The 23,861-nt window shown below is 37.2% G+C and overlaps 3 protein-coding genes across 10 annotated transcripts; all 3 read left to right on the forward strand.

The window, feature by feature from the left end:
- The first annotated feature begins 10 nt into the window (after positions 1 to 10).
- Positions 11 to 3,755, forward strand: LOC140004426 (SCY1-like protein 2 A). Its single transcript, XM_072076868.1, has 4 exons — positions 11 to 46; positions 598 to 1,077; positions 3,001 to 3,105; positions 3,747 to 3,755. The coding sequence occupies exons 1-4, from the start codon at positions 11 to 13 to the stop codon at positions 3,753 to 3,755; spliced, it is 630 nt and encodes a 209-aa protein (XP_071932969.1).
- On the forward strand, positions 1,044 to 17,237 carry LOC113727101 (SCY1-like protein 2 A). 5 transcript variants are annotated; one of them, XM_072075607.1, is made up of 12 exons: positions 1,044 to 1,077; positions 3,001 to 3,105; positions 8,948 to 9,058; positions 9,241 to 9,300; positions 10,582 to 10,764; positions 11,086 to 11,212; positions 11,660 to 11,721; positions 11,826 to 11,912; positions 12,336 to 12,422; positions 13,503 to 13,616; positions 15,248 to 15,376; positions 16,718 to 17,237. In XM_072075607.1, the coding sequence occupies exons 4-12, from the start codon at positions 9,256 to 9,258 to the stop codon at positions 16,973 to 16,975; spliced, it is 1,092 nt and encodes a 363-aa protein (XP_071931708.1). In that variant the 5' UTR covers positions 1,044 to 1,077; positions 3,001 to 3,105; positions 8,948 to 9,058; positions 9,241 to 9,255; the 3' UTR covers positions 16,976 to 17,237. The 5 variants fall into 5 exon arrangements, with proteins under 5 accessions (XP_071931708.1, XP_071931709.1, XP_071931712.1 ...); XM_072075608.1 differs by having other exon boundaries at positions 10,618 to 10,764; XM_072075611.1 differs by lacking the exon at positions 9,241 to 9,300 and having other exon boundaries at positions 11,081 to 11,212.
- A 2,122-nt stretch (positions 17,238 to 19,359) lies between these two features.
- Positions 19,360 to 23,578, forward strand: LOC113727102 (tRNA-specific adenosine deaminase TAD2-like). 4 transcript variants are annotated; one of them, XM_027251089.2, is made up of 2 exons: positions 19,360 to 19,632; positions 22,861 to 23,578. In XM_027251089.2, the coding sequence occupies exon 2, from the start codon at positions 22,879 to 22,881 to the stop codon at positions 23,440 to 23,442; it is 564 nt and encodes a 187-aa protein (XP_027106890.1). In that variant the 5' UTR covers positions 19,360 to 19,632; positions 22,861 to 22,878; the 3' UTR covers positions 23,443 to 23,578. The 4 variants fall into 4 exon arrangements, with proteins under 4 accessions (XP_027106890.1, XP_027106889.1, XP_027106892.1 ...); XM_027251088.2 differs by having other exon boundaries at positions 19,360 to 19,581; XM_027251091.2 differs by having other exon boundaries at positions 19,360 to 19,581; positions 22,895 to 23,578.
- The last annotated feature ends 283 nt before the right edge of the window (positions 23,579 to 23,861 follow it).

A 23,861-nucleotide genomic window follows, 5' to 3' on the forward strand; every position in this document is an offset into this window, starting at 1 on the left:
TTGAGAAGTGATGGCGGGGTGGTGGTTTTGCGTTTCTTGGGAGATGGTTTTTGTTGTTTCTACTCGGATTTTTTCTTGTTGGCATTGGACGGGTTCTATACAAGGTCGAAGGTGAATGTTTTTTTTGCTCCAAACTCACCAGGCGGCTTTTCTCACTGATTTTGTGTTTTTCCTTCTATTTTACTTTTTATCTTATTGCTTCATTAGTTAATTACTCGAAATACCCCTGTTTAAGTGCTTAATTAGAAGGTTGATCGAAATTACAAGGTGGCGCCGCAGCGACGTTCCTCAATTGGAACAGATAAATAAGTATAGGGATTAAATTAACCAAAAAAATTAAATGGAGACTAAATTAATAGTAAAAAAAATTTAGGGACTAAATTAGCCATTTTTTCAGGATAAATTTAGATCAAATTATGGGTATGGACTTTTGATCCATTAAGTTTTGATCTAATTGACTGATTTTGTCACATTTTGATGAGAGTTGACCAAAGTTGATTTTGATCAAAATTTTTGTGAAATTTGTGTAATTTTAAATTTAAATATTTGTATGACATGTGAATGTTGGACAAATATTTGAATGTTCATTGGGGCTAGCGGGAAGTCTCCCTCACTCAGGCCTTCGCCAAGGACTCAGCAGCGATCGAGAAAACGGTCCAAACGACGGTCCAGGAAGTCACTGGCCTGCCCAAGCCCTTACAGGACTACGACCTGCTCGACCAGATCGGTTCCGCCGGCCCCGGACTCTCCCGGAAGCTGTATTCTGCTAAGTCCCGTGACGGCCACGCGGTGTATCTCAACGTTTGTGTTTGGCTGCTTGACAAGAAGCCACTGTCGGAGGCGAGGCAGCGGGCCGGGCTTTCCAATGCTGCAGAGGATGCGTTTTTGGATGTTCTCAGGGCTGATGCTTCCCGGTTGGTCAGGCTGAGGCATCCTGGGGTTGTGCATGTGGTCCACGCGCTTGATGAGAGTAAGAACGCAATTGCTATGGTTACTAAGCCTTTGTTTGCATCGGCCGCAAATGCTTTGGGGAATTTGGAGAATGTTGAGAAAGTGCCCAAGGAGCTCAAAGGAATGGTAATTGTTTGCTTTTGATGTAAATATTTTATTAGCATCATTAGGTGGATTCTCTTATGACTTGAGAATCCTCGTAGTGGAAGCAACTTATGCTGACGTGAGGATTTGATGTCTATTTCTACACTCCGTGGAAGCTAAATTTCAGTAATTTTCCACAGTATATGGCCCGAAGGCGATCTGTTTTTACCAACAATATGTATGTGTCGACATTTTACTGGTAGTATGATTCATGAGCAGTGATATGCTGAAAAAAATGATAATAATGTATAGCAGTCCACTCATAGGCCATCTTGTGTCTTGCCAAGTCGCTTTGAACATAGTGCCACGGCAAATGGTCACGCATTGTGTCTGGAATCAAAATTTTTTCCCCCCTTTGAGTACATTATGTTCTAGGGATGTAGTTTTTCAGGAGTTGTAGAATTGGTGCTGCCTTGAAATGAGTTATGTGAAAATATGCTAGACGAATTGTTTCTATTCTTATTAGATGAGGTGGTTTAAGTTATTTGGGTGACAAGATGGTATTTTTAGGTACAAGACTGTGCTCAAAAAGAGTACACTCTGAGGTCAGCTATGGGTGGGGTATCTGAGTTCTCTATTTATATAGTTACTACATGATGTTGAAAAGGAGAGATTGTGAAAATTAGGAATGAGATGAAAATGAAAACTGATCCAAGAATTTCAGATGAACTACCTTTTAGATACTTGGTTTGAAGATCACTATTACCCTTTAAGAGTCTATGAGGCGACTAATTTATTTTGGTATTTAATTGGAAGGAAACCATTTTAAATGTTAATCGTAACATCATTCTGATTGAGTCCTATAATAATTACATTAGTAAGTTGTAAAAGAGGTGGACTAAAGATTTACTTGTGCAGAGAACTTGGCTGACTTGTCGATTTGTTAAAATGCACTTTTTTTTTGCAGGTATGGCCACTCTTGATTTGTAGACTTTGTCTATCCATATGTTTATCTGTGGCCTATAAGCTTACTGAAACCCCTCAACTAGACCATAAAGTGTAGGCATTCTTCTGGAGTTGTTTGGAAAAAATTGTAATCTTGGCATAGATTTTGGCAGAACTTGGAATTATATTTGTTAATAGCTTAACAAAGATGGCAAATTTCTCATCGGTTTATATGATAATTCAGAACTGCTTGGATCTTGAAGTCAGCCAAGCATCCTTACATGAATGGACTTTAGTTCATTAGATGCAGCTAAGTGTAAATTATCCCAGATGATACACCAATCTTGCCTTGGTGTGTACTCTGGAAATAGTGTTGGATAACATGCAATACACCAACATAGTAAGAGGAATGAACTACAATGCTCTTTATTTGGTTTTAAGTATTTCTAGAAGTTAAAAAGAAGCCAATTACCGGTGAATGATAGTAACAGCAATGATATGGGACAGCTCACAGAGAAGATGGAGTTTACGTGTGAATGAACCATTGTACTAACAAAATAACTAAAGGAGGCACAAAGGAAAAGTGCTGATTTCAAAAATTTTATACAATGCACATTAATGTGTTATCATGTTTAACATTTCTTCTCGAGTAAATTTGACAACTATCAGGTGTTTCCCCCTGGCCCTTTGTTTTTCTTTGGCGGACGGAGGAGGTGCATGCAATCTCCCTTTGCCGATTGCTGTGACTGATATACTCATAATGAGTTTACCTACTAGATTGCTAGATTATAGAAAAGTCCAACTTCAATTCTGGATTCAAGATCTGGTCTTGTTTGGATTCATTCTGGAAAAAGGGAGATTAGAGTGCCTGACTCATACATGACTGATTTGTATGCTACAATCTTCTTGAAGTAGATAATGTATCGAGCCATGCTACTGAAGTTCTTCACTTTATCTAGTAATATATGGCTGCAAATAATTATGATTTATGCAGTTTTCTGATAATCTCCTTATGTGCAGGAAATGAGATTATTGGAGGTGAAGCATGGTCTCCTACAAATTGCAGAAACTTTGGATTTTCTCCACAACAATGCTCATCTTATACATCGGTCTGTAGCACCTGAGGTAATTTTTTCTTCTTTCCATACTGTCTTCCAGTCAATGTCATACTTGCCATTTTGCTTGTCTTTTTGTCCTTTCTAAAAGAAGAACCTTTTTTTTTTGGGGGGGGGGGGGTTGGAGGATGACGCATCCTCTTTTCTGTTCCCTTATTTGGAGGAATCACGGGAAAAGATATGTATCCTTTCTAAATATTTGCTCATTCTGAGTTGGCACTTCTTTTTTTTTTTTTTTTGTGTCTGGTTGATCTTGTAAGAGCAAGAGGAATGATTACTAAGTCTGTTTTCCCATGAAGTTTTAAAGAGAGGTTTGTGGTTTATCTAATTCTCTTATTCATTTTAGTTGGTATTTTAGAGCCTTAAGCAGTAGTTTACATACTGTTGAATATATCTAGATATGTGTGATATATTATACATCAATTATAGGGATTAGATAGCCTGATTATTAGCCTGATTATCCTAGTTTAATTATAGGAAGTAGATAGCTAATTATTCTAGCTTGATTTTAGGGTCTTGATAGCTTGATTTTAGGATCTAGATTATTTCAATCTTGTATATATATGTCAGTTGTACTACTCACATATGAGTAAGTAGGAATGTCATCCCAAAATATCTTCCTCTCTTGCTTCTTCTCTTTCATGGTATCAGAGCAAGTGAGAAAGAGAAATTCGTTTTCTAATCATCCCACCCGGTGATTTTCTTTAACCCAATATCATTATGTCTACATCCGATACATCTATAACATCTACATCTAAATCCACAACTCCTCTCATGGCCAATCCATCTATTACTGGTTGTACTATTATTACTACCGAAAAACTAAAAGGCAGTAACTACTCTACTTGGGCTGCTGACGTTGAGCTATGGTTTATGGGACAAGGATATAAAGATCATCTTACTACTAAACCTGATGATACTATGACTGATCCATCCAAGTGGGAGCGAATCGATGCTCAATTGTGTAGCATGCTTTGGCAGACCATTGATTCTTCACTAAAGCAAATTTTCCGTCCACATAAGACTTGCTTTAGTGTTTGGGAGCAGGCCAAAGCATTATACACTAATGATATATCTCGTGTTTATGCCGTTTGTTCTGATTTGATGAGTCTCATTGCACCTCGAAAACTTGATATGCCTATGAGTTCTTACTTAGGCAGAATTCAAGGGGTCCTTTCCGATTTCAATGAGTTGCTACCCCCTGCTACAACTCAGCAGGAACAACTCTCTCAGCGAGGTACATTTTTTATGCTTTTGGCTCTCTTTGGATTACCTGCAGAATATTCTACCATTCGTGATCAGATTCTTGCTAGCCCCACAATTCCTACTTTGTCTCAAGCTTTTTCACGGCTGTTACGGCTCCCGGATGAATCAAAATCATCTTCGGAGACTATCGTTGTTGATTCATCAGCTTTGGCATCTCAATCCAGCCAAAGAGGAGGTCGTGGACGTGGCCGTGGTCGAGGTGGTTATAATGGTCACAAAAATCGACCCTACTGTGACTATTGTAAAAAGGTTGGCCACACAGAAGATCGGTGTTGGCTCTTGCATGGACGTCCTCCCCAACAAGTGGCGAATATTGTTCAATCCGAACCTTGCGCAAGTTCAGAACCAACTCTCAAGCCCGAGTATGAAGATTTTGTGAAATGGTTTACATCCAAACAATTTTCCACACCTACTGCCTCAGTTGTACACACTAGTAATGTTAGTGCATGTGTCTCTCAATCTCCATCTCTTGGCCCATGGGTTTTAGATTCTGCTGCCACAGATCATATTTCTGGTAATCCACAACTTTTCTCTTCACTCCACAGTTCTACTTCTCTACCCAATATTACTCTTGCTGATGGCTCACAAACCCAAGCTAAAGGGATTGGCAAGGCTAACCCTCTACCTTCTGTGCCTCTCGATTCTGTTCTTTTTATACTCAATTGTCCTTTTAGTTTAGTATCTGTTCGTCGTTTGTGTCGTTCTCTTAACTGCTTAGTTACATTTGATGAGGAATCTGTAATTTTACAGGATCGAGGTACGAGGCGGACGATTGGCACAGGGCGTGAGTCTCAGGGACTTTACCATCTGTCTTTACCAACACCAGTATCTTGTTCTGCTGTAGATGATCCTCTGCTAATCCATAGTCGTTTGGGTCATCCAAGTTTAAATAAGTTTCGAAAGATGGTGCCATCTATTACTATGTCTTCCTTAGAGTGTGCATCATGTCAGCTTGGAAAACACACTCGTAGTCATTTTCCGAAAAGGGCTAATAGTAGAGCTGAATCTCTATTTTCTTTAGTCCATACTGATATTTGGGGACCGAGTCGTGTTATTTCTACTTTAGGTTTTCAGTATTTTGTCACTTTCATTGATGATTATTCTCGTTGTACTTGGGTGTTTCTTATGAAGAATAGATCTGAAGTGTTTTCTATTTTTCAAAGTTTTGTCTCTGAAATTCAAACACAATTTGGTGTTTCCATAAAAATCTTACGTAGTGATAATGCACATGAGTATTTCTCCACCTCTTTCAAGTCCTTTATGGAGTCTAAAGGGATCATTCATCAATCATCATGTTCTCACACCTCACAACAAAACGGGATTGCTGAAAGGAAAAATAGACATTTGGTTGAAACAGCACGTACTTTACTTCTTCATGCAAATGTTCCGTTACGTTTTTGGGGGGATGCCATTCTCACTGCATGTTATTTGATTAATCGCATGCCATCATCTGTCCTTAAGGATCAAGTTCCTTACTCTTTTGTATATCCTAATACTCCACTATTTTCTATTTCCCCTCGTACATTTGGCTGTACATGTTTTGTACATGATTTCACTCCTGGAAAAGATAAGCTGTCTTCACGTGCTGTCAAATGTGTATTTTTTGGGTACTCTCGAACACAAAAAGGGTACAAATGTTTTTCTCCTGATCTTAGACGATACATCATCTCTGCAGATGTTACGTTCTTTGAGTCTACTCCTTTCTTTCAGCTTAACAAGTCTGAGCATTCTACAATCACGGAGGATATTCCTGTTTCTACTTATTTTGTTCCTCTAACTCATGACACTGACATTAGTCAGCCTCCTAAAGAGTCCTTACCTTCACCCGCATCACCACCATTGCTCACTTACCAGAGACGCAATGTAAGGAATTGTCCTACTACAGTTCCAGATAATGGTGTTGGAGAATCTGCTGATGTCCCTGATGCCTCACGAACTATTCCAAGTTCGTCACCTACCACGATCTCCTCTCCAGCCAGCCCACCCATTGCTGTCCGCAAAGGTATTCGTTCTACTCGCAATCAATGTCCCAACTATACTTGTCTCAATTATCAGCGCGTGTCTTCATCCTATTATGCCTTTTTGTCCTCTTTGTCGTCCATGTCTGTTCCTAAAACTATAGGTGAGGCTATGTCCCACTCTGGGTGGCGTCAGGCAATGATAGATGAAATGGCTGCTCTTCACTCCAATTCCACTTGGGAGCTGGTCCCACTCCCACCTGGTAAATCAACTGTTGGTTGTCGTTGGATTTATACTGTTAAAGTTGGTCTGGATGGTCAAATTGATCGTCTTAAAGCTCGTCTAGTAGCTAAGGGTTATACTCAAATTTTTGGTCTGCATTATACTGACACCTTTTCTCCAGTGGCCAAGATGTCTTCTGTTCGTCTCATCTTATCTCTTTCTGCTGTTCATCATTGGCCTTTGCACCAATTAGACATCAAGAATGCATTCCTTCATGGTACATTGCAGGAGGAAGTTTATATGGATCAACCACCTGGTTTTGTTATTCAGGGGAAGTCTAGTGGAATGGTTTGTCGACTAAAACGTGCACTCTATGGTCTCAAACAATCTCCTCGGGCCTGGTTTGGACGCTTTCGTGATGTTGTCCAAAAATATGGCATGATCCGTAGTGAGGCTGATCATTCAGTGTTTTATCGTCATTCTCCATCAAAAGGTAGCATTTATCTTGTCGTTTATGTCGATGATATTATTATCACTGGACAGGATCATGATGGAATTGCTCAGTTAAAGAACCACCTTTTTGGCCATTTCCAGACGAAAGATTTGGGCAAGTTTCGTTATTTCTTGGGTATCGAAGTTGCCCAATCCAAAGAAGGTGTTGTTATTTGCCAACGAAAATATGCATTGGACATTTTGGAGGAGGCAGGCATGTCAAATGCTAAGCCTGTCGAAACTCCAATGGATCCCAATATTAAATTATTTCCAGGACAGGGGGAGCCACTTAAGGATCCTGGAAAGTATCGTAGGCTTGTGGGATGGTTGAACTATCTTACAGTAACACGTCCTGACATATCTTTTTCTGTCTTAGTGATCAGTCAGTTTTTAGATTCCCCGTGTGATATTCATTGGAATGCAGCTCTCCGCATTCTCAAATATATCAAAGGAGCACCTGGCCAAGGATTGTTGTATACTGATAAAGGAAACATGCAAGTAATTGGTTACACTGATGCAGATTGGGCAGGATCATCTATTGATCGTCGTTCTACCACCGGTTATTGTATTCTGGTTGGTGGCAACTTAATATCTTGGAAAAGTAAAAAACAAGATGTGGTTGCTAGATCCAGTGCTGAGGCTGAGTATCGAGCCATGGCTATGGCTACATGTGAGCTAATATGGCTTAAACAATTGCTCAATGAGTTGAATTTGGGGACTAGTGACCCAATGAAGTTGATTTGTGATAATCAAGCTGTACTCCACATTGCCTCCAATCCAGTCTTTCATGAGAGGACTAAGCACATTGAAGTTGATTGCCATTTTGTTAGAGAAAAATTGATCTCCAAAGTTATTGAGACGGGTTTCGTTAATTCAAGTGATCAACTTGCAGATTTTCTTACCAAGTCCCTAAGAGGTCCTCGTATAAAATATATATGTGGCAAGCTTGGTGCATATGATTTGTATGCTCCAGCTTGAGGGGGAGTGTTGAATATATCTAGATATGTGTGATATATTATACATCAATTATAGGGATTAGATAGCCTGATTATTAGCCTGATTATCCTAGTTTAATTATAGGAAGTAGATAGCTAATTATTCTAGCTTGATTTTAGGATCTTGATAGCTTGATTTTAGGATCTAGATTATTTCAATCTTGTATATATATGTCAGTTGTACTACTCACATATGAGTAAGTACGAATGTCATCCCAAAATATCTTCCTCTCTTGCTTCTTCTCTTTTACATACAAAATGATAATTAAGCAGTAGTTAATCTAAAAATTTTTGTTTGTCCAATGCTTGGTGTCTAGTAGTGAGAAGCTAAATTGTGTAGTTCAGATTTTTCTGCTCATACTTGATTGGCTCCAATTGGTAGATAGCACCATGCGAGTCTGCAGAAGATGGGGCTTGTTACTGTGTTTCTCTTTTAATTCCTGGTTTGTCATCCTTCTAAAATGTCCAGAGAATCTTTTTCATGCTTACTCTTGTGCTAACCTCCTGCTTCTCTTGGTTTTGAGCCAAATGAAAAATCTGCTGATATCCATTGCTAGTGGCTACTTGACTCAATCTTAATAGCTTTCTAAGCACTGATTCTAAAAATTTTCTTTTTGAGTCAGGAAGGTTGGGTGAAGATTGTTTTTGGTGTTTTTGAGGCAAGCATTAACTATCGCAAACATATTGTCTTATCAAGGATCAAGATAATTGATAATAGATTGCTTTGCTAAATATTGGCCTAAAGATGGTTTGTCATTGTTGCTTTAGTTGTTTTCATCATTCGTGCCTAAAGAGAGCAATAGATTCTATAAGAAGAATCATGCCGTCTTTTGCTTCTCATGCAATCCAGAATGCCTTTAGGTTCTTTCCAAGTAATGTGCATTCTTTGATGTATTGCCTCTTTATCTGATATTGCAGACAATTTTAATCACATCTAATGGAGCTTTGAAGCTAGGTGGATTTGGTTTCGCAATATCTACAGATCAATCATCCAGTGATTGAGCAAATTTGCAGGCTTTCCACTATGCTGTGAGTGTAAATTTTTAGATCCATTATGGAAACACAATACTGTTGCATTCGTATTTTTTTTTAGATCTTTTACTGCATTTCTGTTTTCTGAAATTGTATTTTGATTACATTTATCTGACCCCTATTTGATAAGTTGCTGTTCCAACAACTACTTCTTGAACTCTCATGGAAAACTGATACAGGAACTTTCGTCTAGTATGCTTTACTCTGAAAAGAGACTCTTGGCACCTCCCCTATTTAAGGTTGGTTTCTTTTCACCGTAATAACATTAAGTCTTTGGAAGACAGGAGCAAAATACTGGGAGACCAAGAACTTTCTTGCATTGATGTTATGTACAAACAAAAAGCACATTTGGTTTTGCAAATTGTTTAGTACCCGAGCTTAAATTATTGTGATCACTACAAGAGAAGTTTTTCTTTTGTGATTGCAGGGCTTTGTTGGTAAGAAGAATAGGCTTGTTACTTTCACAATGTCTGAGATTCTATTGTAGTAGCATCATTGTCTCGAGTTGTGGACTAGGTTTTACAGGTAGTGCATCTGATATGGGTTGGGATTAATTGTTGGGAAAAGTTTTGAGTGCAAAGTCTTTTTCTAGAAGGGACATTTTTGATTTGGAGTGAGAGAGTGAATTTCAAGTTTGGAGAATGGTCATGAAAGTGGATTATGCTTCTTTCTAGGTTGATATGCGCCAGGAATATGAAGAGGAATGGTGTATAATTTTTTTTTTCTTTTTATATAACTTTTGGTATGGGCTTATGTTGTTATGGAGGTACATAGCTGGAGAGGTAGAAGAAACTGCGTGACCAGAATAAAACTTGTAAGAGGCATGGCAGAAAAACAAGAAGTAAAAGTGATGTCTCAATCTCTGGTTAAAAGGATCTTAGAGGCCAGTTTCAACTTAAAAGTTCTTTAATGCTCCCTTTTCAAGTTGTTGACTTGTCGTCTCTCTCTGAGCAGGAGGAGAGGCCAAAGTTGATTGCAATTTCCTTCCAATCCTTTACTAAGTTTGAACTGAGTATGTAGAGTAATACTAAAACAATACATAGACAAAAATCTGATTTCCTCGGGTATAACATGTTGTATCATCTCTGTTTAGGAGGATTCCAGAGGCCAGGTTCAAACTTTAAGTCCTTCCATATGGTTTAGCAACAGTTCTGAATTGATAGGAAGAGGATTAACATATTTAATTCAGTTCTTCTCTTTCTGTTTTTCTTGGTAGTTTTACTATCTTGCTGTGTATTTAAGCAGATGGCCTTAACTTCTAATTGCAATTGCATTGTAATCTTCCAGTTTTGTCTATAAGTTGCTCTGCATAGAATAAATTGTTACGTATGGCCGAAGAAAGTTTTGAAAGGATTGTTTCTGTTGTATTTGTATGCTTTGTCTCTTTGTTCTCGAGATGTGCAACACATTCGGCATCAAAATTTTTGCAGCAGTTGATTGGAGTTCTATTAACTGGTCTATTGGATTCTATCTGGAACTACTTAGGCTCTAACTAGTCCGCTAATATAATTCTTTGACAGGAATATGATGTTGAAAATTCTATTTTGCCCCTTCAGCCAGCACTGGACTACACTGCTCCTGAACTTGTTCGAAGTAAAACATCTACAGTTGGATCTGCCTCTGATATCTTCAGTTTTGCATGTCTTGCCTGCCACTTCGTTGCTCGAAAACCATTGTTTAATGGTCACAACAATGTCAAAATGGTATTTATCTAATATTTCCTGGCGCGATGATTCGCACAATTTATGGTTGGAGTAGGAGATTTTAGATTGTAGCAATGAATTGCTGTATGGTTATAAGATGACAACATTATGACTAAAATAGATACTCTGCTAAAATGAATAATAGTCTGGTTAATTGGTCTCTTGAATGAGAAGTACAGTTGTTTTCCTGTTCTGCTGGATTATTCATTGCTGCCTCAAAATACTGTGTATCTTTATTATAGATGTGTTCATATGTTTAATTTGCACAGTAATAGCGTTTGTGACTTTTTATACTAATGTCCCTATGCAACTCAAGTGCAGGACATGAATACTTTGACATACTTATCCAGTGAGGCTTTCTCGTCAATACCGTGGGACTTGGTTTCTGACTTGCAAAGGATGCCTTCTTCTAACAAGGCTTTGAGGCCAACAGCAATGGACTTTACAGGTAAGGATGTGAGACTATCTTCGCACACATATGCTTTGGTGATATTGTATGAGATGAACATCTGGGAAGTAGCATTTTGAGAGAATTCCTGTCCTAGTTTTCTTTGAAGCTTTTATGTTTTTGTTTTTGATGGTTGGGCTAGGGGGAAGATGGCAGATACTCCTCTATAGTATTTTAACAAGAAAGAGACACATTCTCTAAATAATTGTAGGATGTGAAAATAGATGGAGAGCATCTGGAATGTGGTAGTAAAATGGTCTTTTTGTCTTTGTGGCTGTAAGTTAAGGAGGCTTTGGACTAGCAATTTAACTATTGTTTAGAGGAGGCTTTGTGGTTTGTGAGCTTGGGTAATGTTGAATAGCTTACTTCTGTTCTTATTGTGTTTAGGATTTTTATTAAGGTTTATCTTGTATTCTGTATAACCAAATGCACATTCCTTCTTTGCAGGGTCACCTTTTTTTCGTGATGACACTAGGTTGCGTGCACTTTGTTTCCTGGAGCACATGCTTGTATGCTTTTTTATATCAGAAGAGGCTTAGCAAGGACAATTATTTTTTGTATTAGAATGTTATGGAACATTGAGTATTCCTACTCAAACTCTGCTTTATTGCAGGAAAGGGATAACATGCAGAAGACCAAGTTTCTAAAAGCATTATCAGACATGTGGAAAGATTTTGATCCGCGTGTCTTGCGGTATAAGGTTTGTTTAATATGACTTTATAACGTTGTCTGACATACTTCTTCAAGCTGTATGTGCTTTTATATTTTTTACAGAACCAAATAACTAGGTGATTGCAGGAATAATTGATTTCATGATGTCTGAAGTCCCTTTTAGATGATTCTACAGTGATTTTGGATATTTAACCAAGTTGACTCCTGGTTACCTTGTTTCACTGTCTATTTAGACTCCAAAACATCGCATGAAACCCTTCTCTTGCCTTAACATCTCTGATAGTGCCCCCACAGATAAAAGAGGACAAATGGAAAAAGAGAAAAGAGTTAGTAAATAGGGTATTGTTAAGCAGCGAGTCATACCGATGTTGGACATGGATGAGACATTTTAATTCCTTTTGCTGTGGAAAGAGTTTTAATGAGATGGCTCTTATCTTGATGATCTTTGCAGGTACTTCCACCACTTTGTGCTGAGCTTCGAAATCTGGTCATGCAGCCAATGATACTTCCCATGGTTCTTACAATAGCAGAGTCTCAGGTACCATTGATACTAATGCCTGCAAATCTTGATCCATATGCCCATGCTCAATGACAAAATAAGGAGCCTTCATTTTTGAGCCTGAACTTGAACATGGCCAAACAGTTGAGTTTTGCCAGTGTTTTTTTTGTTCCCCATGTTGCCAGCTATGTTAAATCTTCTGCCGTTCGCTGTGAAAGATGTTAAGCTACATTTTATTCTTATTTCTTTTTATATTTCAAGTAAAATATTGATAGAGATTCATATAGTTTATCACATTGATAAGATAAGCTTCTCAGTGCCATGCTGTCAACAAGTTCAGATCTGGAAGGTTTTGAGATTTATGAAAAAGTTGGACTTCATTAAACAGAATGGCAGGATAGTCTAGGATTAGTTTTTGAAAGAAAGTCATAGTATTCAAGGAACAAGGTTAAAAGTCTCTTTGCAGTCCTTTAGTCATGCATGATTCAACCAAATTGGTTTCCAGAAAGATTAATTGAGGAAGACTCTAGCATGTGCAATGGAAAGAATTTCACTTGCACTCTTCACAAAGGCTATAGCATTTCCTGCAATGGTTGGCATAAGCTCTGACAGGTGAGTTTGAAATGAGAGTTTCTTTTGGTTTGATATGTCATATAGATGAAAGAGATGATAATATTGAGGAGCTTCCAAGAATGCTGTTTCTGGATGTCATGTTCAGGTTTTTCTGCCAATGAAGCAAAACATCTTAACAAAATCGATTATTTGAAGACATATGTTAACTCAGTCTACTCCAGACCAATGGGCCCTGGTTGATGTGATTTCTCCTACTTCTATTTTTGATCAAGATATGTTGTGCAGTACCCTTTTGAAACGCTTATAATTTATGAAAATTAACAATGATATTGTGGCATTATGAAATTTTTTTGTTTTATTACTCTTTTGCTTACGGCACAACCCTTGCCTCAGGTTCTGATTGCAGGTCATACAGAAATGATTATCTTGCTTGTTCATGTGGACCATGTTGTGATATTGTCCGATAAATGTGGAGTTTGGTAGGAGATAATTATGAAACTTGTATATCACATAATTCGTAGATTTATGCGTATAAGAATTTTGCAGGACAAAAATGATTTTGAGCTGTCCACTCTTCCAGCTCTTGTTCCTGTCCTAAATAGTGCTGCAGGTGAGACATTGTTGCTACTTGTGAAGCATGCTGAGCTTATTATCAATAAGGTAACAGAGATAGCTTTGAAGAACATCTGCTAATGCAAGAAATTGCTTGCTTTTGGATGTACTGTTTTTCTTTTGGTCAATGCCTTTACATTTTCTTTTTGTTAATTTCTTATCATAGAATTTTTTCCTTTTAGATTCATATCAACTTAATGATTAGGAGATAAATCTGATTTGTTTAGTAAAATGTCTTAAATTCGTATGCAGAAATTGGTAATTAACTAATTGTTCTTGGGAATCTATATTAGTTGTAAGAGTGGTTCACTTTATGGTAGCTTATTGTGATTTTTATGTATTAGTCAATTAAAGGATACTGCCATATGTGTTTGTTTAGTTAGAACTTGATGAGCCCTTGCCTGTGAAAAATTTATGTTTGTCTGAACTAGTTCTGTTATGCCATTTAATGTACAAATGGCTATTATCTGTTTTGAAGTGTTAGTTTTGAGGTTCAGAAAAAGTGACAATTTAAACTCACTGCAGCAGGCTTCACCCGAAAAGATAATCAAGCTGTGGGAGTTGGTCATTCTTTGTGTACTTGTAGATTTACATACAAGGAAAAATAAATCAAGCTGTGGGAAAAGGGGAAAAGATCAAGCTGTGGGAGTCGGTCATTTTATGTGTACTCGTAGGTTTACATGCAGAAAACTTGAAGTTCAGTTCCTATTCCCGTCACTCCTGACACCACTCAATTAAAGTTGTTGTCTTTGCTGGGATTGTTTTATGTCATGGTGTTGAATAATTTTCCTAGAAGCATTGATTCATTACTTGGTAGTTGGTATGGAATTCGGGGTATTGATGCAATTGCTGTGAGTTTTCTTAGTGAGCATTAAGGTGCTGCTTTAACTTGTCTAATTGGACTTGTTTAAGTGGATGGATTAGTCTGGTAAATTATCTTCATTTCTCCTAATCCTTTTTGGGGGGTGTCTGAATAATATTTAGTCCAGTATGAAATGGGCGTTGATTATCAGATGTGGGGTTATTCTCAAAGCATTGAACCCTTGAAGTTTTACATGCAAAAGCTATTTTGGTCTTTCATTTTTGCTTATAATTCTGTTTTATCTGTCTATGATGTAATGAAAATTTCCAAGAAACTCCTGCCGGTAGCTGCATTGTTATTGTAGTGCTTTCTGGTCGTTGGTTTATATGTACTTTTAGGTGTCCGCTAATAAAGTTTGACTTGGCTATGGTGTCTTAAACTATGACTAGGAACATGTAATAATAAATTCTAGGTGAGGTGGCTTTGGAAGGAATTTGAAATGTAGCCCTCCAGTACATTAGAATTCATAAATGGTAATTTTCCAAATGGTGTGATGGGAAAGCCTTATCCTGCCTTTCAAGAGTGAATCCAATTTTGGGACTATTACTATTAACGTCTAGACTGGAAAATTTGAAACGAAAGTTATTTGGTGAGAGGATTAAATGAGAAGAAGATACTGTGAGAAATTTAGTTGAGCTAATTACAATTAAAATGCTTTCCACTTGCAGTTTTGGTTTATTGTTGGTTTAGATAACCATTGTGTTTTAAACTCTTTGTTTATTTCTTTGCCCTGTCATTAAGCTGCTAAGTAGTTAAAAGATGGGTTATGACCATGGCTTATACTCATTTAACTAGCAATTTTTACATGTTTTATCAGGCTAGTCATGAGCACTTGATTTCCCATGTTCTACCGATGCTTGTTCGAGCCTATGATGACACTGATGCTCGTATGCAAGAGGAAGTTCTGAAAAAGACTGCATCGCTTGTTAAGCAGCTTGATGTTCAGGTAATTGGCAAGTGCATATCCATTCTTATTGTTTTAGTGTGTATTAGCTTAGTGCTTCTCAGGACCCTTTTTTCTTGTCAATTTGGATATTCATGTGTATCTTTTGCAGTAGCAAACTCTTATTATGTTGTTGTCATATAATTTGCAGTTTTAGCCTGATGTCTTGGTCCTCTAATAATTTCTTAATGAATCATAGCCTTTAAATGGCAAGATTTCTGAAGTGTTTTCGTTTCTAGTCTTGCACTGACGATTAGTAAGTGGTGAGCTCTGTGAATATTAGGCTTTATGATAAGTTTTCTCGATTGTTCAGGAGGATATAATTGGCTTGGTGTGAAGAGGTAAATGTCTCACTTGTTACAGGATAGTGTACTCGTACGTCTTCTTGAAGTCCATATTTTCTGGATATTTGCTTCTTAGAGATAATGTGATTCAGCCCTTGATATTCTTGAACCGTTGTCATATGACTAAAACTGCAATTATTTTTTTAACTAAATTTGGCTTAAATTAGGCTATACAGCCTATACCGACCACGACTTAGGAACAAAGCTTTTCGGTTTCAAAAGAAGATGCCCTCACTAACTTACCCTACTCCTCCCGCGGCCTCCTTTGGTTCTGTCGGTTGATCTCTCTCTCTCTCTCACCCTTCCTGCAGGAAGTCTCCAATCTCTCAAAGTCCAATCAGCCACCGGCAATTTATCTTCCTTCCTATACTCTTCTCTTCTTTTTGCTACTCGTGGTGTACCACCAAAACACCAAGTTTTCAGCTGCGATATTGGGCTAATCTAGATTGTGTTTGTTACCAAATTTAGCATCTGTTTCTTACTTAATTCAGGTAATTAACTATTAGCTGCATACTAACTGGGACAACTTCCAGATTAGCATTAGATTGTTATTGAATTTATTGGGCTGCTATCTCTCACTTGCTTATTTGCTGTCTAGTTGCATTTTTCTTTTTTTTCTTCATTTTTGAGTGGATCAAGCCTGTAACTTCATTTACCTGTCTAGGTTTTTTGTATACTTATTATTATTCAAGAAAGTTGATTCTTTTACTTAATTTTCTAAAACCCCACTTGCATTTAGTAAATTTGAGTCACAATTTCCAAGTATTGCACACTAATTTGATCAAAAATTGCATTTTGTTAAAGTGTATTTTTTTTATGTGACAAGTGTAATATGCATTTCGAACTCAAATTTTGCTTTGTAATTGTGGTATAATGTAATTTTCAAAGTAAAGAAAGAAAAATAATCTTTTTCCTAAGAAGAAAATCGTTACTTAAGTGGCTGATTGATGCATTTTAATGCATTTTCCTTTTGTTTTCTTCTTCTGCCCCTTTTTGTCAGCCATCTTCAACTATATACATGTCGGCACTTGCAGTAACAGAAAGACTGCAGATGGAGATGGTGCCAGATACCGAAGCATTTATGAAGTTTGCATTCCACCAAGCAAAACTTGCTTTAGATAGCCTTGAAGTTTCTGTTGGCTGTGTTATTGTGGATGAAGGAAATAACGTTATTGCCTGTGGAAGAAATCGAACCACTGAGAGCCGAAATGTTATGAGGCATGCAAAGATGGAAGCCATTGATGTGCTTCTGGACTAGTGACGAGAAACTGGACTTTCAAAGGCTCAAGTTGCTGAAAAGTTTTCAAACTGCACCTTTTAGAGCAAATTATCCGGTTGACTACTAAACTTTTGCAATCGTCGAGTTTTGGTCACTCAACTATTAAAAGTCTGATTTTGACCACTAAAATGTATAATGTTAAGACGCAAGACTATTCTGTTAGATTTAGTCGTTAAGTTCTCCGATCTGTCTGTTCGTATGATTTTCAAGATAAAAAGCAAGGTCAATTTAGAAAGTTCAACATTGGCCATCCTCTTACACAGCTTCATCTCCTCTCCAATAGAGGAGATTTGACTCTGATTCCCCTATGGCAGAAGAAACAATGTCAGCCTCTGATTCTCATATGGCAAATCTCCAACTAAAACTTTCTTCTCCTCTCTAGCCACTAGATTTCCTTCTCCAACGTGGTTTTTGGCCGTCGGCGTTGCCAATTTTAGAGCAAGGGTGATGGAAGGCTTTGGGGAAGTGCAAAATCAACACAAATTTCTCTATTTTGGAATAGATCAATTTTGAGGGCGCATAATTATGCTTCCATTGGAGATACTTTAGAATCAGAATGGATAGCTTACTGCCAAAGATGAAGGTTAAGAGGATAGTTTGGAAAAGCAACAGCAAGGAAAGAATTGCGAATGAAGTTAATGATGACCATGATAGCTCTTCAAGAATATCTCAGGATGATGCAAAAAAAACAGTTGCTGATCTGATTGTTCGCATCTTACTGCTGTCCCAAAAACTAGTGATTCCGATGCATCAATGAACCTCCAACATGATTTGCAGAACCAGCTTCTTTGTGATTCTTAGATGTCTATATTACAAACAAACAATACACTATATGGGCCTTGTATGATGCCCCTTCTTCTTATTTCCAATTTGTTAGCTCCCTACGATATTGGATTTCAGAATGAATATTTTTCTTCTCTCGAAACCTCTCTAGCTTTCAATTTTGTTACTGTAGCTACTCTAGTTCTCACTCCAAGTATTCTGTTCGTTTCAGGAACTAAGTACTCGAAGGGAGAGGTTCGTTAAACTTGTTAAATTGATCCTGTCTTTTGTTTTGGAAATCACGCGGACAGACAGATCGACGAACTTAACAGTTAAATCTAACAGAATGATCTCGCGTCTTAACTTTATACATTTTAGTGGCCAAAACTAGACTTTTAATAGTTGAGTGACCAAAACTCGACGATTGTAAAAGTTTAGTGGCCGATCGGATAATTTGGTCGCACCCTTTATGTCACATGCGAGCCGTGCATTATGTGTGTTGCAGCCTTATCATTGCTTGGTATAAAACAAGTGTATTGTGGCAGTGCAAATGATAATTTTGGAGGCTGTGGATCGATATAGTCACTGCATTCTGGAGATCATTCGAGGAGGGGTTTCAAGTGCCAAGGAGGAATAATAGCATCAAAAGCAGTCTCTCTTCTACGGGCTTTCTATGAGCAGGGAAATCCCAATGCACCTAGGCCTTATAGACCACCGAGTCAATTGGCTTAGGACTGTGTAGATTCTCTGATTTAGATCAATGAAAGTGATCGACTCTTTCTTGTTCCTAAAATGATACCTCTGTAATCATTCATTATTAAGAGATTTGTTAGTGAAATAAGGATTGCATCAGTAAGCTTCGAAGTAAGGCCTTATCTATCTTCCCCACAAATTTTTAATTGCCTTCGAAATCTGTCTTTTGAAGTTTTCGTTCGACATTTGTAACTAAGTAGTTTCGCAGCTAAAAAACCTACAATCCAGATTCCGACATATAATGAGCTGTAGAATTATAGTAGACTTTGTGACAAGGGAAGAAGCCCCAAATTGGGGTGATTGACTCTGCCAAGAAAAAGAAATTGCGCCAAAAATGAACAAATTTGGGTTATTGGTTCATTGTTTTTCCCCCTTTTCGTTAAATGCACTAAGCCCTCCTTAAATTTATACCTAAATGCTGTTTAATAATTTTTAGGCACTTAATTTTATACCTAAATGTTCCCTAAAAAAAAACCTTTATACCTAAATGATATATATATATATATGTATATATATATATATATACTCGATCAAATGTACCGTTGTTATGTTAATTACCTTTATCGCCTTTGTTTACTTTTAATTTCTTTTCTTTCTATCTCCCTTTTCTCATGCTACTTTTCATATTATCTGTAAATAATTGTACATTTTAGTGTAGGATAGGAGTTTATTTGAAAGATTTATTTGAAATAATAGTGATGTGATGTATGTGAAATAAAAAAGTAATTAAAATTTGAAAAGCAAATTATTTTATTTCACAATATTTCAATCCAAACACACCTGGGAAATTTGGAAAGCAACTCCCTCTTCGTTTCATTATTTAGAAATATTTTACTAATAAATAAGCGTCCTGTGGCCATTGATGGGTAGGCAGACCAAAAAAAATCCCAGTTTTTGGAAAAATTTTCCCTATCCTTTTCTCCATTTTCTGATTTCTTTCTTCTTTTCCCTTTAAAAACTGTTTAAAGGACTAAAGTTTCAGCCACCCCTGCCCGGGCTACTCCCATCTGAGCCCTGGTTCCCCCGACCTCTCCAGACTCCTCGTCGCCGTCAATCCGACGTTTCCTCCTGTAAGTCGCCGTGAATGACCTAAGGCCTCCACATCGCCTGCTCTTGGTCAAGTTTGTTTCTTAACTTTTTGTTCATCAAAATTAAAGTTTTTTTATGTAAATTGAAATAGTCAGGGCTTTGTTACAGTTTCTTGCCTGTTGATTTCTTTAGCACATGGAGTCAGGGATTAGCTTTCTTGCTTTTTGTTATGAATTTGCCATGAAATCTTGCTGAAACTTTCCTTTGAACTTGCCGTGTGATATTTGCAGCTTATTTATGTTTGTCCTGTGGAGCTATTTTTATTTATTATTGCTGTTTTTAATTCCAAATAGCAAAAAATCGACACTTTTATCTAATTTACATGAGAATAGGAATGGGTTTCTTAAAAATCGACTTCAAAGTGGATTTCAGAAACGGATTTCTTCTCCGTTTTACCCCCTCCCCTCTTTGCTTTTCTGCTCTTGCTTTTTCCTTTTGCAATTCACACGACTCCCTAAGAGAGGCATTCAAACACGGGGGCCTTCGTTTTGGTACACCACAAATCCACCATAACTGATCCCGATAATTGAGTAATTATTGACACCATCTTTTCCTACAAATTTCCAACATATACATTTCATTTTGGAAAAGCTGGGATCTTTCATTGGACAGCAGTGTATGCTAAATTCATGGGCAAAGTACTATATGCCCCCTTGAAGATTGTAGGCATCATATTCATACATCGGTTGGCCGTGAATTGGGATTATAGAGGTTTTATAGGTGAAAAGGTTTCAGTTTTGGACGCCAAAGTTGTATTGTGACCTGATTATGTTGTTTACTGTTCTTGGAGGTAGTATTTAGTACTTAACATGCTTGATTAAGAAGAGTATATAGTCACGTTATCAAAACTAGGGACAGTTGTGCTAAAAGCCTTAAGTATTTAATACTACCTTTCCTCTCAGCGGAGACCTTATTCTTGCAAAAATACTTCGTTTGGATTAACTGTTTTTGGGGGTGTTTTTGAAAAATGTTACTGTAGCAGAGTTTTTATAGTATATTTTGGGATTTTTTAGAATATATTTTGGGGTATTTAAAAGTAATAAAGTTTTTAGAATATATTTTGGGATATTTTTCAAACATTAAAAAAAATTTAAACTACTTTTAGAGTACTTTTTAAAAATTTTTATAGTATTTGAAAAACTCTTGCTTTGGATGATGCTATACCATTACTGTAAATCATGGCAGACGGTTTTGGTACAGCCAACAAATTTCCAGCTACAACATCTGTTATTATTCCCTAGTTTATATAACAGTGAAGTAAGTGTTCGCATCATACCGAGCAGGGAATTTGATGTTAACTTCCAAGTTGTCTTACTCGCTGGTTTCTTTATTTTTTTTGGTGGGAATTATTTATGAAGAGTGAAAACTGAAGAATAGAGTAACAATGTCGAGATTACTGCAGCTTATGATCTGCTATTCATAACGGATGAAAGATGTAGATCAAGTTTGCTGTATTGAAATCAACGTTGTAAAATGTAGTTAAACACTTGATATTTCTGTTAGAGAAGCTAAAGCTAAATTAAAATTATTGCCATGAAAATACAAATTCAGTTGTTTTCCATTTACTTGTCACAATTATATCATATCATGTCAATAGAACTTCATGCCAACACTAAACACTGATCTAGTACAACTCCGTTTTTCATGTCCGTCTAAAGTGATTTCTTCCTTGCAATAACCATGGCTGCAAACGCTCCACAGAGACAATAATATCACGCAGAGAGTTTTCCAGTTTCTAACATTATTGCTTCTCTTCAACTGCATTTTGTTCAAACATCAAAACAGTGCAAACATTAGGCGTCATCCTTCTTTCCTTTGCTCATTTCTCTTGCCTTTTCCTCTATCTTTCTTTTCCTGGTTGATGGCGGTTGGTTGATTTTCAGATGATCATCAGCTACAAAATCATCTAAAAAGCATGTAAAACTTCCTGCGAAAATCAATTTGCCCTCTTTTGGAGTTAAGAGAAAAAGAGACAGAGAGAACCGAATTGATACTTCTTTGGCGTGAAATAAGGAGTCGTGTGGCCCTTGTAAGTTTTAAGAGCTAGTGGCAAGATAATGAAGCTGAGCAAAAGTAAAAGCAGGCGGACTTATTGACAACGTTTACTGATTAGATATATGGAACTACTACATGTTATTTCTTTTCTTTTAATTTTGCACACACACACACATATATATATATATATATATTGGGTTTTGGTTGCTAATTAGAATAAAATAGGCAATCTGAATATATATTATTGACCATTACTATCCTGCTCAAAGCAACCCCCTTCCCCCCACGGCCGCCCCAAAAAAAACCCTTCCTGCCTTTACTTTTTGCAGCACATATGATAAATTTCAATGTAATTTTTGGATATTTCCTATTTATAATTCTTTCTATTTTATCATCTAATCCAACTTTTCGTCATATGACTTTTTTTTTTTTGGAACCGTCGTCATATGACTAAAACTGCAATTATTTTTTTTAACAAGATTTGGCTTAAATTAGGCTATAAAGCCTATACCGATCAATAAGTAGGAATAAAACTTTTCGGTTTCAAAAGAAGATGCCCTCCCTAACTTACCCTGCTCCTCTTGTGGCCTCCTTTGGTTCCATCAGTTAGTCTCTCTCACCTTTCTCGCTGGAAGTCTCCAATCTCTCAAAGTTCAATCGGCCACCGGCAATTTCTCTTCCTTGCTATACTCTCTTCTTTTTGCTACTGGCATACCACCAAAACACTAGCATCCGTTTCTTACTTAATTCGTGTAATTAATCATTAGCTACACACTAACTCGGAAAACTTCCAGATTAGCATTAGATTGTTATTGAATTTATTGGGCTGCTATCTCTCACTTCCTTATTTGATGTCTAGTTGCATTTGTCTTTTTTTTCTTCTTCTTTTTTGAGTGAATCAAGCATGTAACTTCGTTTACCTGTCTGGGTTTTCTATATACTTATTACTATTGGAGAAAGTTGATTCCTTTACTTAATTTTCTAAAACCCCACTTGCATTTAGTAAATTTGAGTCACAATTTCCAAGTATTGCACACTAATTTGATCAAAAAATTGCATTTTGTTAAAGTGTATTTTTTTTATGTGACAAGTGTAATATGCATTTTGAACTCAAATTTTGCTTTGTAATTGTGGTATAATGTGATTTTCAAAGTAAAGAAAGAAAAATAATCTTTTTCCTAAGAAGAAAATCGTTACTTAAGTGGCTGATAGATGCATTTTAATGCATTTTCCTTTTGTTTTCTTCTTCTGCCCCTTTTTGTCAGCCATCTTCAACTATATACATGTCGGTACTTGCAGTCACAGAAAGACTGCAGATGGAGATGGTGCCAGATACCGAAGCATTTATGAAGTTTGCATTCCACCAAGCAAAGCTTGCTTTAGATAACCTTGAAGTTCCTGTTGGCTGTGTCATTGTGGATGAAGGAAATAATATTATTGCCTCTGGAAGAAATCGAACCACTGAGAGCCGAAATGCTACGAGGCATGCAGAGATGGAAGCCATTGATGTGCTTTTGGACCAATGGCGAGAAAATGGACTTTCAAAGGATCAAGTTGCTGAAAAGTTTTCAAACTGCACCCTTTATGTCACATGCGAGCCGTGCATTATGTGTGCTGCAGCCTTATCAATGCTTGGTATAAAACAAGTGTATTATGGCTGTGCAAATGATAAATTTGGAGGTTGTGGATCGATATTGTCACTGCATTCTGAAGATCCTTCGAGGAGGGGTTTCAAGTGCCAAGGAGGAATAATAGCATCAGAAGCAGTCTCTCTTCTACGGGTTTTCTATGAGCAGGGAAATCCCAATGCACCTAGGCCTCATAGACCACCGAGTCAATTGGTTTAGGACTCTGTAGATTCTCTGATTTAGATCAATGAAAGTGACCGACTCTTTGTTGCTCCTACAATGATACCTCTGTAATCATTCATTATTAAGAGATTTGTTAGTGAAATAAGGATTGTATCAGTAAGCTTCGGAGTAAGGCCTTATCTATCTTCCCCACAAATTTTTAATTGCCTTCGAAATCTGTCTTTTGAAGTTTTCGTTCGACATTTGTAACTAAGTAGTTTCGCAGCTAAAAAATCTACAATCCAGATTCCGACATATAATGAGCTGTAGAATTATAGTAGACTTTGTGACAGGTAAGGGAAGAAGCCCCAAACTGGGGTGATTGACTCTACCAAGAAAAAGAAATTGTGCCAAAAATGAACAAATTTGGGTTATTGGTTCATTGTTTTTCCCCCTTTTCGTTAAATGCACTAAGC

The sequence above is a fragment of the Coffea arabica genome, chromosome 2c, assembly GCF_036785885.1.
Source record: "Coffea arabica cultivar ET-39 chromosome 2c, Coffea Arabica ET-39 HiFi, whole genome shotgun sequence".
Taxonomy (NCBI): Eukaryota; Viridiplantae; Streptophyta; class Magnoliopsida; order Gentianales; family Rubiaceae; genus Coffea; species Coffea arabica.

Bases quoted from the DNA above. Each gene is read 5' to 3' on its own strand.
- LOC113727102 (XM_027251089.2), top strand. From the start codon at position 22,879: ATGTCGGTACTTGCAGTCACAGAAAGACTGCAGATGGAGATGGTGCCA.
- LOC140004426 (XM_072076868.1), top strand. From the start codon at position 11: ATGGCGGGGTGGTGGTTTTGCGTTTCTTGGGAGATG. The intron at 47-597 runs GTTTTTGTTGTT...CATTGGGGCTAG, and splicing joins TTTGCGTTTCTTGGGAGATG to CGGGAAGTCTCCCTCACTCA. The intron at 1,078-3,000 runs GTAATTGTTTGC...CCTTATGTGCAG, and splicing joins CCAAGGAGCTCAAAGGAATG to GAAATGAGATTATTGGAGGT.
- LOC113727101 (XM_072075607.1), top strand. From the start codon at position 9,256: ATGCTTTACTCTGAAAAGAGACTCTTGGCACCTCCCCTATTTAAG. The intron at 11,213-11,659 runs GTAAGGATGTGA...CCTTCTTTGCAG, and splicing joins AACAGCAATGGACTTTACAG to GGTCACCTTTTTTTCGTGAT. The intron at 11,913-12,335 runs GTTTGTTTAATA...TGATCTTTGCAG, and splicing joins CGCGTGTCTTGCGGTATAAG to GTACTTCCACCACTTTGTGC.